The following is a 16858-nucleotide window of genomic DNA, read 5'->3' on the forward strand; positions in this document are numbered from 1 at the left end:
GATATCTTCCTTTTCCAATTTCAAAAGCTCCTCATTGAATATTGAGCATTCACGTAGAGTTGGCATTAAGCAGATGACACTTTTGTTTTCTGCAATGTTCTTGTATATCTTCTCTGCAACTATTTCTTCCTTTGGAAATAAATTATGTAGCAGCCGAGTCTGTAATGCTTTTTTGCCAGCTTCTGTGAGTAGTCCAATCCTGATATCTTTCAGAATACTTCCATATTCTTCATCGTTTGCTTGCCTCATATTAGTTGTAAGTTCCTTGTACTCAAAGAAGGACCAAATATTTGTATTACCGATGCTTCCCAATGACTTCTTCGTGTCTTCATGTGTCACAGTATTAAACACTGGTTGTCCTTTAACTGGAGTAAGTTGCAAAAGATCTCCAAAAACTATGACGTGTTTTCCTCCAAATAACACGTCATAGTCTGACTTCAGAATTTGCTGCATTCTTAAATGCACAAAGGCAAGCATTAAGTTCGATACCATGCTCACCTCATCAATAATGAGAACTTGCATCTTCTTCAATACTCTTGAAACTTCCAAGCATGCTTCTCCAGTTAGCTTGTTGTATTGTATTTTGTTCTCATGCTCCACTGGTAACATTAGCAAAGGATGTAAAGTGATTCCTTTTATGTTATATGCTGCTAACCCAGTTGGAGCAGTAACCACACAAGACAAAGTAGAATCCGTTTTTTGCTGTAGGTAGCTTCTGATGACTTTTATTAGGAAACTTTTTCCAGTTCCAGCTTGTCCGCTTACATACATCCTGATTGGATGAAATGATGTGCATGAGCACTCTTTTTTTTCATGTAGAAATCCGTGATCAATTTTGTTTCTGATCTCTTCATAAATTTGTTGCTGCTCTTCGTTCAGTTGTCTTTCCAAATTTTGTAAGTCTATAAATTCTCCTTGAGCTTGATTCATAGCCGTTTCCACTTCATTCATGGCTATTGATGCTTCATTTTCAACGATTGGTTGTCCTAGGGGATCTTGACTGAGTGTTCCTGAACTTTGGCTGTCCTGAGAACTGTCTCTAGCTATTTCTGCTGCAATTGTAGTTTCCTGTTCAATTTCTTCATTTAACATTTGCAGATAAGTTGTGAATGTACTGCATTGTATGCTGTCTTTGCAAGCATTAAAAGAATCTTCATAGCTTTGAAATTCTCCCAGTAGTTCTTCCTCTGTACGCCATGGTTTAAACAGCTGTAAAAGAGCCAAGTAGTAAAATTCCTTTTTGTCAGTAGTGTCGCAACTCAGCTTCCGGTGATTTATCAAACTTCCTTTTGTTTGCTTCACCAAACATCCTTCCTCACCAATGACTTTATATTTTCCATTGTTGATGTCTTCTGCGGCTTTCCGTGAATAAATGTAGTTCTGCAGCACTTCATAGAGACACATGTTCTCCAGATGATGACTTCTCTTTGGGTAATATGTATCCAACATGTTTGATTTCAAAATATCTGTACTTTCTGGGTCATTCTCGGCCAAATATTCAATTTCTCCAACAGATTTCAGTACCCGATTTCTCATTGCTGCAAGGCCTAAACTTGCCCAAATTATTCTTCTTGATTTCGAGTAGAGACTTGCAGAAGATAACCTATCTGAACATTCGTAGGATCCAATTTCTCGATGCGATAACATCTTCAAACTGAAACTGTACAGCTTCTTACTGACAGTTTTCTTGTGAGAAATCTCTTCCCACATTTCCTTCAATTCTGTTTTTTCTGATTTCGTAATGTAAGACGTTACATATCGAGCAACAGCAATGGAATTGTCAGCTACATACTGTATATCCATGTTAGCGTTCCACATGGATAAAATCACTGGGTTGTAGTCATTTATATTTTTTGATTCTTCTTTTCTTTTAAGGTTGTAGGTATTCTTAGGTGATTTTCTTGTGATAGTATGTCTCACAGATGACATAAAACTGTTAACTCTTCCATTTGAAAGAACAGGTCTAGGAAATCCAAATCGACATTTAGTGTAGTATTTATCTTTGCTCTTGTACTTCCGTCGACAGTATTTTCCACACCGATGACTTCGGAAACGTAAAACTTGCTCCTTTAACTTTTTCTCTTCTGTGCTTTTTGGTATAGCACATGTTGCATATTCTTCAATGTAAGATAACACTGCTTCATCAGTATCTGTTCCAAACTTTGGGGCATCCTTGATCCACAACAGCATATGAATATGAGGAGCACCTCTTGCCTGGTACTCTTTTCTCCAAAAGAAATCCACTACTTCTCCTAGAGGTGCATTTTTTTTATTGCAGATGAAGGACATCATAGCCTCAAATCTTTGATTGAAATATCTGCAAACATTAACCGGATCCAATGAGCACAGTTCTCCTGCTGTCTTGTATTCAATGTTTTTAATGTTTGAATTTGCCTCTCGTAGAAAATCCAGTAAATCATCCCAAGCGTACTCGGCACAGCTTAGGGTAAGGAACCATGTTGGAGTTCCTAAATTCCGTAACATGCATTTTAATTCACCATGGCGTCGGTACCAATATTCATTTGTCCCACGCTGACAAGCCATCAGATTGATCAGTTGTGTTTCCAAATGATCATCTCGGTGCTGCACTTTCTCCATAAAATCCTTAGCAGACACATTTTGTAAATGTACTCCACTTTTTAAAATGTGATTTACTGCATAAGACAGTGCAGACAAGTCGCTTTCAAATAAAAGATGGAACAAATAAGGAATACTTTGTCGAAATCTGGGATCTTCAGCATATAGTCTTGTAGTCCGATACTCAGAAGCTGGAATCTGTTCCGGACGTTCATCGTATCGTCCTCCTTTTCCTTTAGGAAACAGCTGGGGAAAACATCGAGCTTCCAAGCTCTCCTCCCATACACTCACGGAAGTTCCTTTTGCTTTCTTCATCTGAAATAGATCAATATTGTCTCCCATAACTTCTTTTGAATGAAGAGGATGTATGCTAAAATGTTCATAAATTTCTTCTTCCTTTGACTTGTCCACTTTTTCAATTTGTCCAGTTGGTGTTTCTGTGTCTTCTTGTAAATCTTCTTCTTCTTCTATATAAATTGATTCATACCATTTGTTATTCCTTTTCAAATACAAATTTGCTCTTTGTACTTTCCGTACATCTACCAGCTCCTGCCAAATCTTCTTATTCTTTGTAGGTACACCATTAACCAGAATAATTAATGGTTCAGTTTCCAAAGTATCCGCATCAATAGTTTCCATATTTTTTTTCAAATCCAAGGGCAAATACACCACTCTACCTTTTAAACCTCTCAGTAAATCTGAAGGAGGTAATTTACCAGTTTTGGGCTCCATACGTACTATGGTCTGGAACGGATGAACACATTGAATGAGTATAGACTCATATGTATTTAATTCAGAAAGTTCAGCAGGAATAGCATCCAATTCTAAATTATTATGTACAGCTCTGGTCGGCATTCTATTTTCCTCTAACTTGTTGTAACAGTATTTACAAATACGCTGAACTTCACCCAATTCAAAACAATTTTCAAGAAATATATAGGTGGCAAAATCCTTCCACTTATAATTATCTTCATTTTCACTCTTTCTGTAGAGATCAACATACCTGGTTTGTTTTCTATAATGAGTTCTGCGGCAACAAATACAAGTAATATTTGGTCTTTCATTAGAGATTATTGCAAATTTTGTTATGTGATCATTAAATGTCTTACTTACAGAGGGTTCTACATTTTCTTCCACTTCTTCCTCATTTACTGTGTCCTTCTCTGCACTGTTTTGTTCAGGACCAAAGTAACAAAACTGAATTTCATCAACAACCTTCTCTACATCTGATACCGTTCCACGGAACAGAGCCCTATTCAATTCATCTAACTTTATTGCTGGACTTTTAGCAAAATACAACCGTCTCACAAACTTTCTCATTTCAGTATGATGAACAGCCAGCATCCTAAAATGATGGAAAACACTATTACACACTTTTCTAGATAGACAAGCCAGAGAATGACCCTGCAAACCAGTATTCTCTCTCACTCTGCATGGATCTAGACTTTGAAGCACCTTAATCTTCTGTTTCACACTTTTTTTGCTATATTCTCTTAGAAACTCACGAAATTTATCAATAGATTCCTGACGCACAGTGCAAATACTACTACAATTCCAAGTGTACACTGGGGCTTTAGGACGTCTCCCCATAGCCTCATCCGCCATCACTTGTACCTCATCTCTTGGAACCATTATCTCCTTCTCCATTATGCAACCATTTTTCACTTCATAAGCACGACCTCTGGTGTCAACTGCATGCAGCAAACTATTACTTTGAAAATAACTCTCTTCATTAAAAAAAGGTTCACTACTTGAACTATGCATCCATTTTCCTAAAAACACTTTACAAAAGTTTGTTCTGTTCACTACTCTTTTCCTTTTGCTATGTGATTTCAGTATATTAACCATTTTGTCTAATGTACGCATCCTATTCAAAATTAAAATGAATAGTTTCCTTTTTAATTCTAATGCCTTTGCTGCAATGGCTTCAATTTCTTTTTTTCTCTTATAAAACTTTGCCTTTTGCTTATATTTCTTCACATCCTTTATCAAATTGGACATAACTCTCCTCTGAAACATTTTTCTACGTATCTCTTTAAACGCTGTTTTTCTGTTTAAGTTTATCTTTTTAGTTGCAGAAGGTATATTTGCATTAACTAAATTCTCAATTTTTTCCTGTCCTTTTCGATTGAAATCATTCTTTCCAGTACAGACATTTTGTACATTTTTCCTTTTTTTGAATATGTTCCTTAGAAAATCTTTTGTTTGCTTACCAGAAGATTTTTTCTTCTTCCCAACATGAGCATCTTCAACTAACTTAGGTCCTCCAGTTGTCTTCAAATATAGGTTTTTTTTTTGCTCTTTTTTTACTCTGGATTTTGTAGGCATCTTAAATTTTGTTCACTGCTCTTCAGCAATACCTGAAAAAAACTAAAAAAAAATTCCTTTATTTTATTTAAATATATTACTACATTTGTTTTCACATTAGTCACGAAACGAAATTTCTTTGCCAATTTGAAAGCACACTTACTGCTCTTTTTTTTGGCAAGTGATAAACACTTTTACAGACTGACACATTATGAATCCACTTTTCAGATTTTTTAAAAAGCACATGTCCAAACTGCTTTTTCAGACCATCGCCATTTGTAACCTGGGTGACTGCCTACACTCCAGCAAGGGCAACCAGCCTTAGTGATGCTGAATGTATTTGCATTACTGACTGAAACCTCAAACCCCACTCGCTTGTGAATACTGTGCATGATTCCACATGGTAAGTAGCTGGCTGTGTGCTAAGAGTCTGCTTCTGCACCAAAAAATGGCTCCCCCTTTCCATCTAATGCAACTGTGAAATCACCAGAGCAATACGCAATAAATCTCTGCCTGTAATTCCTATTTGGACACAGAGTCATGTTTTCACATTAGTCACAAAACGAAATTTCTTTGCCAATTTGAAAGCACACTTACTGCTCTTTTTTTTGGCAAGTGATAAACACTTTTACAGACTGACACATTATAAATCCACTTTTCAGATTTTTTAAAAAGCACATGTCCAAACTGCTTTTACAGACCAGCACCATTTGTAACCTGGGTGTCTGCCTACACTCCAGCAAGGGCAACCAGCCTTAGTGATGCTGAATGTATTTGCATTACTGACTGAAACCTCAAACCCCACTCGCTTGTGAATACTGTGCATGATTCCACATGGTAAGTAGCTGGCTGTGTGCTAAGAGTCAGCTTCTGCACCAAAAAAAGGCTCCCCCTTTCCTTCTAATGCAACTGTGAAATCACCAGAGCAATACGCAATAAATCTCTGCCTGTAATTCCTATTTGCACACAGAGTCATGTTTTCACATTAGTCACAAAACGAAATTTCTTTGCCAATTTGAAAGCACACTTACTGCTCTTTTTTTTGGCAAGTAATAAACACTTTTACAGACTGACACATTATGAATCCACTTTTCAGATTTTTTAAAAAGCACATGTCCAAACTGCTTTTTCAGACCAGCATCATTTGTAACCTGGGTGTCTGCCTACACTCCAGCAAGGGCAACCAGCCTTAGTGATGCTGAATGTATTTGCATTACTGACTGAAACCTCAAACCCCACTCGCTTGTGAATACTGTGCATGATTCCACATGGTAAGACGCTACCTGTGTGCTAAGAGTCTGCTTCTGCACCAAAAAATGGCTCCCCCTTTCCATCTAATGCAACTGTGAAATCACCAGAGCAATACGCAATAAATCTCTGCCTGTAATTCCTATTTGCACACAGAGTCATGTTTTCACATTAGTCACAAAACGAAATTTCTTTGCCAATTTGAAAGCACACTTACTGCTCTTTTTTTTGGCAAGTAATAAACACTTTTACAGACTGACACATTATGAATCCACTTTTCAGATTTTTTACAAAGCACATGTCCAAACTGCTTTTTCAGACCAGCATCATTTGTAACCTGGGTGTCTGCCTACACTCCAGCAAGGGCAACCAGCCTTAGTGATGCTGAATGTATTTGCATTACTGACTGAAACCTCAAATCCCACTCGCTTGTGAATACTGTGCATGATTCCACATGGTAAGCAGCTACCTGTGTGCTAAGAGTCTGCTTCTGCACCAAAAAATGGCTCCCCCTTTCCATCTAATGCAACTGTGAAATCACCAGAGCAATACGCAATACATCTCTGCCTGTAATTCCTATTTGCACACAGAGTCATGTTTTCACATTAGTCACAAAACGAAATTTCTTTGCCAATTTGAAAGCACACTTACTGCTCTTTTTTTGGCAAGTAATAAACACTTTTACAGACTGACACATTATGAATCCACTTTTCAGATTTTTTAAAAAGCACATGTCCAAACTGCTTTTTCAGACCAGCACCATTTGTAACCTGGGTGTCTGCCTACACTCCAGCAAGGGCAACCAGCCTTAGTGATGCTGAATGTATTTGCATTACTGACTGAAACCTCAAACCCCACTCGCTTGTGAATACTGTGCATGATTCCACATGGTAAGCAGCTACCTGTGTGCTAAGAGTCAGCTTCTGCACCAAAAAAAGGCTCCCCCTTTCCTTCTAATGCAACTGTGAAATCACCAGAGCAATACGCAATAAATCTCTGCCTGTAATTCCTATTTGCACACAGAGTCATGTTTTCACATTAGTCACAAAAAGAAATTTCTTTGCCAATTTGAAAGCACACTTACTGCTCTTTTTTTTGGCAAGTAATAAACACTTTTACAGACTGACACATTATGAATCCACTTTTCAGATTTTTTACAAAGCACATGTCCAAACTGCTTTTTCAGACCAGCTTCATTTGTAACCTTGGTGTCTGCCTACACTCCAGCAAGGGCAACCAGCCTTAGTGATGCTGAATGTATTTGCATTACTGACTGAAACCTCAAACCCCACTCGCTTGTGAATACTGTGCATGATTCCACATGGTAAGCAGCTACCTGTGTGCTAAGAGTCAGCTTCTGCACCAAAAAAAGGCTCCCCCTTTCCATCTAATGCAACTGTGAAATCACCAGAGCAATACGCAATAAATCTCTGCCTGTAATTCCTATTTGCAAACAGAGTCATGTTTTCACATTAGTCACAAAACGAAATTTCTTTGCCAATTTGAAAGCACACTTACTGCTCTTTTTTTTGGCAAGTAATAAACACTTTTACAGACTGACACATTATGAATCCACTTTTCAGATTTTTTACAAAGCACATGTCCAAACTGCTTTTTCAGACCAGCATCATTTGTAACCTGGGTGTCTGCCTACACTCCAGCAAGGGCAACCAGCCTTAGTGATGCTGAATGTATTTGCATTACTGACTGAAACCTCAAACCCCACTCGCTTGTGAATACTGTGCATGATTCCACATGGTAAGCAGCTACCTGTGTGCTAAGAGTCTGCTTCTGCACCAAAAAATGGCTCCCCCTTTCCATCTAATGCAACTGTGAAATCACCAGAGCAATACGCAATAAATCTCTGCCTGTAATTCCTATTTGCACACAGAGTCATGTTTTCACATTAGTCACAAAACGAAATTTCTTTGCCAATTTGAAAGCACACTTACTGCTCTTTTTTTTGGCAAGTGATAAACACTTTTACAGACTGACACATTATGAATCCACTTTTCAGATTTTTTAAAAAGCACATGTCCAAACTGCTTTTTCAGACCAGCATCATTTGTAACCTGGGTGTCTGCCTACACTCCAGCAAGGGCAACCAGCCTTAGTGATGCTGAATGTATTTGCATTACTGAGTCCAACCTCAAACCCTTAAACTATTCTTTTATTATACCAGTACACCTTAATTTATTGTGAAAACATAGTCCATATTATTTTACATGTTCCTCACATTTAAATTTCTCCCAAAACAGAAAATAATAAACACAACTTCAACAAAAAGAATTGCATTTCTATTATTCATTTCTTAATTTACCATATACATCCCCTCTCAAACTCTAAACTCACCTTTAAAATTAGTTAGTTGTGAAAGAAATGTGGCACTCAAACAGCAGATTATCAGAGCCAGGATCTCTGTTCTCTACACCTCTCTCCTCTCAGCAGAACCAGATAATGGCAAACTTTCCCTCTCTTTTTCCACACATATACATGTTAGTTTCAAATCTCAGTGCTTGCCCCTTTTTTTCAAATGTAATCACACATTTCTATTGGTTGAAAACCAACCCTTTTCCAAAAGTACCCTTCCCCCAACTTGACTTCTGCCTAGTACCCTTCCCCCAACTTGACTTCTGCCTGCTACCATAGCAACAGCTCATGGAACACTGCTGTGTGGAGTCAGGTCAGAAGTTCGCCAAACAATGTTTCAATTCCACAGAGCAAGAGTGCTTGACTTTTCAAACCTAACAGCAAATCCATAGTACTGTTCTTTGGTAACACATTTTTCTGTACCAATACAAAACATGCTTCTATTAATTTACACATACAGCCTAGTTTTTATTCTAGAATGGTATGAAACAGCCAATCAGTTCTTTTTTTTTTGAAAAAAATATGTATGCCTCCATTTCCAAACTGTCTTTCTTTTCATATTGCCATTCTACTGAAAGACACCTCCTGAGTGCATCCAGTTCTCCTTTGAAGATGTTCACAGTGTGGATTGTAGGGCACAGCTATGTCTTCTGGAGTGAAAAGTATGCAGAGAAAACAGATATGGTGAGAGACCTTGCTTTGCCAAATGTAGACATTAAATGGATTGGTCAGAGAGGGTTAAAGTGGCACCAATTGATGCCATTGGTGAAATCCTTCATGCACATCCAACACCCTGACCTCATAATAGTGCACTGTGGTGGCAATGACCTAGGCACTTTGACTGGGGTAGGTCTGGAAATGCTTATGAAGGAGACCTTTGCACAACTGTTTTCACTTTTCCCTAAAACTGGCTTTGCTTTTTCTAACATATGCCAAAGGCAAAAATGGAACTGGTCCAATCATTTCTGTCCGCAGATTGACAAAGCAAGAAAGCACGTCAACAAATCTGTTTCTGCTTTCCTCCGTGACTATGGTATGGGTTCCATTTACCACAACAACTTGCGTTATGACATGCAAGACATTTATAGAGGAGATGGGGTACACTTCAATGATGAAGAGAACAGAGTCTTCCTCTTGAACCTTAGACTCTGCATCGGTACTTACTTGTAGGTACCACAAAAAAATCACTTCATAAACACAACGGCTCTTTTTAGAGCCCCCTAATATCTAAACACTTAAATCTGATTTTCATTTCTTTTTTTATTTATTTTTTTACCGTACGCTTACCGTACGCGTACCCCGTGATTTTTTTTTAAATCAATAAATGTTTTCTTTGTACTTTTCTGTGCTTCTTTGACCCCCTTACAAATGTTAGGGGGTCTGTAACTCTCCTCCTTGCCCCCTTTTCTTGTTATCACTCTTTTTTTTCTGAGTGAAACACAAGAAATGGCGGCCGCCGCTTCCTGGTTTCGACCGATTCGAATGTTTACTAAGATCTAAGAGCCAATCAGAATCGCGCTCGCGCACGCCACCGTACGCGTACGGTAAGCGTACCGTAAGCGCACCGTAAGCTGGCTCAGATATATATATTGATTTAAAGGCTATTTTCTCAGAATCTACTGAACAGATTTACACCAAACCTACAAAAGGCACTTCCTTGACCTGAGGACTACCTCTCTGCCAAATTTCTAGTAATTCTGTTCAGCCGTTCGGGCTGTAGCCCTGTCTAAAGGTCCTATGGAAAAATGCATGGGAAAAACGCGTTTTGGGACCCCCCTTTTATCTCAGCCCCCGCTTGACGAATGCCCCCGAGACTTTCAGGGAAGGAGCGGAGCGTAGCGCCCCACCTATTTTGAAAAATTCGCGAGGATTCGTCGACCGGCGCCAAAGTTATTCAAAATAGAATGTTGCGGATTTCCTATGGAAACGTGGTCCTAACTATAACTACCTACTGGCGACCGCCAGTAGGTAATATATATATATATATATATATAAATATATATATATATATATATATATATATTATGTTAGACCTGGCCCTTTTAGCAGGTTTATCTCCAAACATTTCGCCTCCTATATTTCTGACCCTGTTTTTGTTGGCTATAGGATTCTAGGCACTTTACCACTGCTCATCAGTGCTAAAGTGCATATGCTCTCTGTGTAGATTGTTGAATATGATTTATCTTTCATGATTGCCATATTTGATTTACTTGTAAGTCCCAGTAAAGTGCACTGAGTGTACCAGGGTCTGTAAATCAAATGCTACTAGTAGGCTCGCAGCAATGGTTGTGCCACCCACACACCCTGTAAATGTGTATCAGACCTACCACTGTAGTGTCTGCCGACCGGGCAAGTGCACTCACTTCCGAGGCCCCAAACCTTCCCTTTTCTTACATGTACGGCACCCCTCAGGTAGGCCCAAGGTACCCCCATGGGCAGGGTTCAGGATATGTGAAAAGTAGGGCATGTACTGGTGTGTGTGACATGTCCGACTATACTGTGTATTTCGTTTTTCACTGTTGAAAAGCTGCCTGTCTCATTGGCTATCATTGCACTGCAACATCTTACATGTGTAACTTCCAATTGGTACAAGCTAGAGAAATTGAGTTTTAGGCTCTCTAAACTGAAAATTTAATAACACCTCTTTTGGTAAATGTGGTTTTGAAAATGCAACTTTTAGAAAGTGGGAATTTTCTTACTTGACCATTCTGTGTGCCTCTGACTGTTTGTGTAAGCAATAATATATAATGCAACAGTTTTATGTAGTGCAATACTGTGGAATGCAATAATAGTGTACAATCTACATCACTTTATTATGCAATGCAACAATACTATATAATGCACTACTGTACTTCAGTACTATGTAATGCAATAGTATGCAACAATGGAAAACATTAAACAATTCAATACCATGCTGAGCTATGTAACTATAATACAAGGTAAAATAATGCAATTCTTTCCAAAGCATGGTTAAATGGGAACAACATTATATAAAGCAGTAGCATGCATTCCAAAATACTAAACAATGCAACACTACTATGCACTGCGGTACAATATAGTTTGATTCAATGCAGTACACATATAGATTAAAAACATGTCAAAATACATTGAAGTTTGTCGAATGCACCAGGGGCTACAGATGTTTCTCATGCTATGTAATATGATACAACTGCGCAACGCTGAAAGTATGGGATGAATAGGATATGGAGTGCTTCAAGCACCAAATGGAAATAATTATCGAAATACAAGTAAATAGATTAAACATAATTATAAGAGGAAATTTCTGAGCTAGAAATTAATGGTTTATAGCAACAAGATGACATCACTGAAGTGATCAAAGCTTTGGAAGGCAGAGTTGAAAACAAGAAATTGAGTGAAAGCAACATAAGCAACACAAATTCATAAACAACTAGGAAACTGGAAAAATATACAATAGCCAATAGATTTGTGCCATTAAAATAATGAGCTGGAAAGCGAGATACTTTAAACTGATTGAATGCAACAAAAATGATTGGTACCTTAGTGGCTTTGCAATATAGTTGAAGGATTTTTCAAGATGTGCATCCAACAAGAATGATATTGCTTTAAATCACTGTGGCCATGGATGATTTTGTTCTTACTCTTCCATTTGCATCTTACAGAATTTACAAGGAACCATCTTGAAGTGTGCTGAACCTGGCCCATATTGATGACGTAGCCCCACATATAGGCAGGAATGTGACCCAGATAGAGTGATTGATTCAGGTCATTTATTGTTTTCGAGTTATTCTTTGGTAAAAATGTTCACATTTCTTCATTAGCCTCGAACTGTATGTAATTTCTATTGAATACATCTTTGTAGAGTGGGACTCGCCAAAGGCTACTGAATAGCTCTTTTCCGGTATTTCTACAGTAATTGTTCAAGTCATAAATATCTTATTATAAAACAATGATTAGTAGCATAGGAGAACAAAACATGACATCAATTGACTATTTCAAGAGAGCATTTTAACCCATGAGAAGGTCACTTAGCTCTTTTCACAGATAGTAGACAACTACCATGCAGGAGACTGCACCTTTCTTCTCAATCCCTCCTTAATATAAAGTATAAGTGCACGGCTCTATTGTTCTTTGGTTATACCTGAAGCATATTGAGATGGAAGGCTTGTGTCTAAAATAGCCACAGGCAATTAGCTATTGAAACTTGGTTTGGGTATAAGTCTCAGTGACAGCACTGAAAGCAAGCTTGAGCACACTACTCAATATTGGATTTTGATCTCTAAAATCAGAAAAGAGAACTCCAGGATGAGAGACATTTCACTGTTTTAATAGGCAATGGACACTAACATACACATTTTTCACTGATGCATCCTAACTCTAAACACCCCACAAAAAAATGAGAGGCACAAAGATTGCAACAGCAAGCACTAACTGTGCTGATCTTGTCAGCTAATAGGCAGGAGTAGTTGTCGTCAAGTGCATAGGATATCTTTTTCTCACAACAAAGATGAGACTCATGTTATTGGTCTTTTTCAAATTATTATTACAAATTAATTATAAATAGATCCCACAGACTTATTTGTATTCATTGTTTATCATTGATCACATTTCCAATACCACTGGACCTATGGAGCTGCCCTTCATATTGTTGTGTAGTTAGGGGCATATTTGCATTAACTGGCGGATCCCTGCATATCAGCAGGGATGAGCCAGTTATTGTGCGCCACAGCCCCGCCACCGTGGATGCGCCGCATTTACAATGCGGTGCACCATGGGGGAAAAACGGCACAGATGAGTGACACATCTGTGCCGTAAAAGTGGCGCAATGCTGGAGTTGCGTCGCAAGCGCGACGCAGCTCCAGCAATGGTCTGGGGGGTCCTATCTTGTTAATGCTGCGTAAATCCTTACGCCTGCTTCAGGCAGGCGCAGGGTTTTGACGCAGCATGGGCCTAAAAGTGACTGAGTGAAATCTTGTAGATTTCACTCAGCCACTTTTAAGAGGCATTCCTGTGCCGGAACGCCCCCCCCCTGTGCAGGAACGCCTACATGTGGCGCAGGGCTTTACAACATGACGCATCTCCCAGATGCGTCACGTTGTAAGTACCCCGCACCATGGAGCAGGATTTGCGCCGCCGCTGCGTCACAAAAGTGACGCAACAGCGGCGTAAATGAGGCGCAAGGGACATGTAAATCTGCCCCTTAGTTTCTAAGCTATGAAATATACTTTGGCCAAGTACGCAACTTTTTACATTGATAACTCGTGAGTATTTTGTTAAATTGATTTCAGCACGTGATCAAACAAAATGATTCTTCATTATTTTTCAGGGAAATGATGACATTTACATCTGTGTCACGAACACGACTGGAAGAATTGATATTCAACATGCATTCTCCACCGGTCAAACCACTCCCAACCTCGTTCCACTGGTAGATGAATGATATTTCTGTATTTTAATCTCTTGATGCATGTTTTTAACATTATTGATTCACTTTAGGTACATTTGTTTTTAGCTGAAATCTCTTAATACAGAATTCCATTGATACATTTTTTAAATCGATGAATTGACAATGCTTTATTATATAAATATATGAACAATACATTGTTCATAACTTAATACTTTGGAGTTCTTCTAACAGATATAAAATATTAGGGTTTAGCTGTCTGGAGTGGAACATACCTCTTAAACCTCACTCATCAAAAGTCAGACATCGGGGACATAGTGTTGACCATGAGGTTACATCAGACTGCCGAAGTCTTGTGGCATGATTCAAAAGCTGAATTGAATGTATCCAGGTGTCATGTATTTGGAATCAAAGTTCAGGAGTAAAGCTCTGATATAATTAGAATAGTGATGGACAGAGTTGGCACGTCCGCAGCATGTATTCATGTTCTGCTGAGGTTCTTTCTCCACAGAGGGACCCTATTTGCATTAAGACATATACCATACAAATGACATCCCTTTCCTTAAAACAGATGTAATGCTCTAGATGTACATATATTTAGTCATGCACTGTTGGCATAGCACAAAATAGTACCACAAAACATTAGAAGATCATTGATTGTGGCATCTTGAGGAAGAATGTTGCCTCAACACAGTCAGTGGCACTTGAATGTTAGAGGGGCTTACTACTCAGGCCATACAAACTCTGGGGCAGGCATTGCACACGAGTCAGGAATCAGCCATTAGGTATTTTAAATATATTATTCGGATTTAAAAGCAAGCACCCGGCATTACGACTCAAATATCAGGTAGTTGAGGTATTTATTTATGGATGTACTTATTTATGTGTTTATGTATTTATTTGTCAATATAGACGTTTTAGGAAGCGGAAACAAGATCGTGGGGCATCAGAGTGCTGTTTAGTACAAATTTTGCGTGAACAGAAATTCAACAAGATAATAACCCCCAAATCTAAAGGACAAGTAAGGTAATCCTCATGTGATTACAGAGGAACGAGGGTACACAGGCTGTAGTGAGATTTACATGACATATTCAGCCCGTACTAGGGCAAGCTACAATTCATTGATGATTACACAGGGAAATGTTAGAAAACACAAGACAGAGGAGTTCCATGTCATATTCAGTCCAGCAGGAGAGAGCGGAGAACAGGGAGAGGATTTAGTTTATTAGGAATTTTTGGGAGAAAAGGGATTTGACTTTCCTCATGAAGGTGGGTGGAGAAGGCATTGTGCTATCTTCGGCAGTAGTGAGTTCCGTTCTAATGTTCAACGCAACTTTTGCCTTGGGTGATTAAACCTTCTCTTCCATCAGTATAGTAGAATTCAACTGAACCCAGGCAGAATGGCGTTAGTCGGGATCTTGGGGCAGATTTACAACAAAGTAACGCAGCACGGTGCAGCAAGTCATTTTGCTGCGCCGTGCTGCGTTAGTTTGGAAAGCACAGAGATGCGACATATTTACAAGAATATGTTGCATCTCTGTCTTTCCCCTGCGCTGGAGCACAAACTGCAGCCATGCGCCGGCGCAGGCACCCTTGCACCATGGGGCAAGGATGCCTGCTTCGTGGGGAGATTGTTTTTGTGCAGGAAGGGACACCTTCCTGCACAAAAACAATCACAAGAGGCTTTTTCCTCTTTCAATGCGTGCTGTAGAATGCAGCACGCATTGAAAAAGGAAAAAACAAGGAGAAATTAAAACATTTCTCCTCGTTGCGCCTCGCTACGCCACCTCTAGGGTGGCGTAGCATTCACACGCATCTCCAGATTTACAATTTCTCGTAAATCTGGAGATGTGTCTTGTTCCATGGGTGTTGCGTGGGAACACCCACAGCAACACCCATGGAACACCCCTTCAACGCACAGTGCTGCGTGTGAAGGGGCCATGTTTACGAGGAGAGGAAAAGTCACGCAGGGTGGCTTTTCCTCTCCTTGTAAATATGGAGATGCCCCCTGCGCCACCAGTACGTCACGAAAAGTGACGTAGTGGTGGCGCAGGGGCTTGTAAATCTGCCCCCTTGTACTTTTCATAAAAGTTGTGTGGGCACGAGCACAGGCTGTTCCATTGAATCATGCAAGCATATCTATGCAAATATAACTCTCTGGATGTAATTCCACAGGTGAGCTCTAATTTGCCCCATGGTAAACTGTATGTCTATATCAGTTTGATAGTGTTGGAATATAAACTTACAACACAGAAATTGGTATGCTGTTACGAGCTTTATTGACAGTATGTTTTGGGGTTTCCTGAACAAGCTGAATTTAAAACGTTGCTATTGATATTCTGTGACAACTGAATTAAAATATTGGGCCTGGTTCATGCTGCCATTTCCATTCCTTAGTCATTTTACGAGCATAAATGACAGTATTTATATGTGTATGGTGTTGACAAAAATATAGGTAGCAATGACAAATCCTTATGCTCCTCTAGAATATTTCCCTAAACTCGCTTAAAATTCCACCAGAGTGGATATCACTAAAAGAGGTTTCTTCACCTGAAAAAAAAAATTCTTCAAAGATTAAACTAGGAAATGTGCTGTTGCACAATGGTGTCCCCAATTGATATTGCTCATTTGTACTCTCAGGGCCTGATTTACCAAAGGATTGCATTACTGGGTGTCATGCAAGGAGTCAGAAGGGCAACTGTTGGAAAGTAGATTATTGGTTGGGGCAAATGTGGGACTGCCACTGGCAATAAGGCCACTAGCACATGGTAGGACTCTGCATAGGTCTTAGAAAACTATTCCCATGCTCAACCCTTGGTAGCTTGACTGTGAGAAGGCAGGCTTAACTTCAAAGACAGGTATGTAAAGCATTTAAAAACACTAATTCAGTAACGAATTAACACACAACAAATAATAAAAATCCAACACCAATTTATAAAAACTGGAAATATTTGTATCTTTAAAAGGACACCA

The 16858-nt window shown here is 39.0% G+C and overlaps 1 protein-coding gene across 1 annotated transcript in view; it reads left to right on the forward strand.

The window, feature by feature from the left end:
* The window catches only part of LOC146834591 (ferric reductase 1-like), a 285647-nt gene that overhangs the window by 92122 nt on the left and 176667 nt on the right, over nucleotides 1–16858 (forward strand). The window contains exon 6 of the mRNA XM_085600125.1: nucleotides 13808–13909. Coding sequence (XP_085456251.1) covers nucleotides 13808–13909 — 102 coding nt within the window. The remainder of the gene's footprint in view (nucleotides 1–13807; nucleotides 13910–16858) is intronic.

Source organism: Triturus cristatus, chromosome 4_2, assembly GCF_964204655.1.
Source record: "Triturus cristatus chromosome 4_2, aTriCri1.1, whole genome shotgun sequence".
Taxonomy (NCBI): Eukaryota; Metazoa; Chordata; class Amphibia; order Caudata; family Salamandridae; genus Triturus; species Triturus cristatus.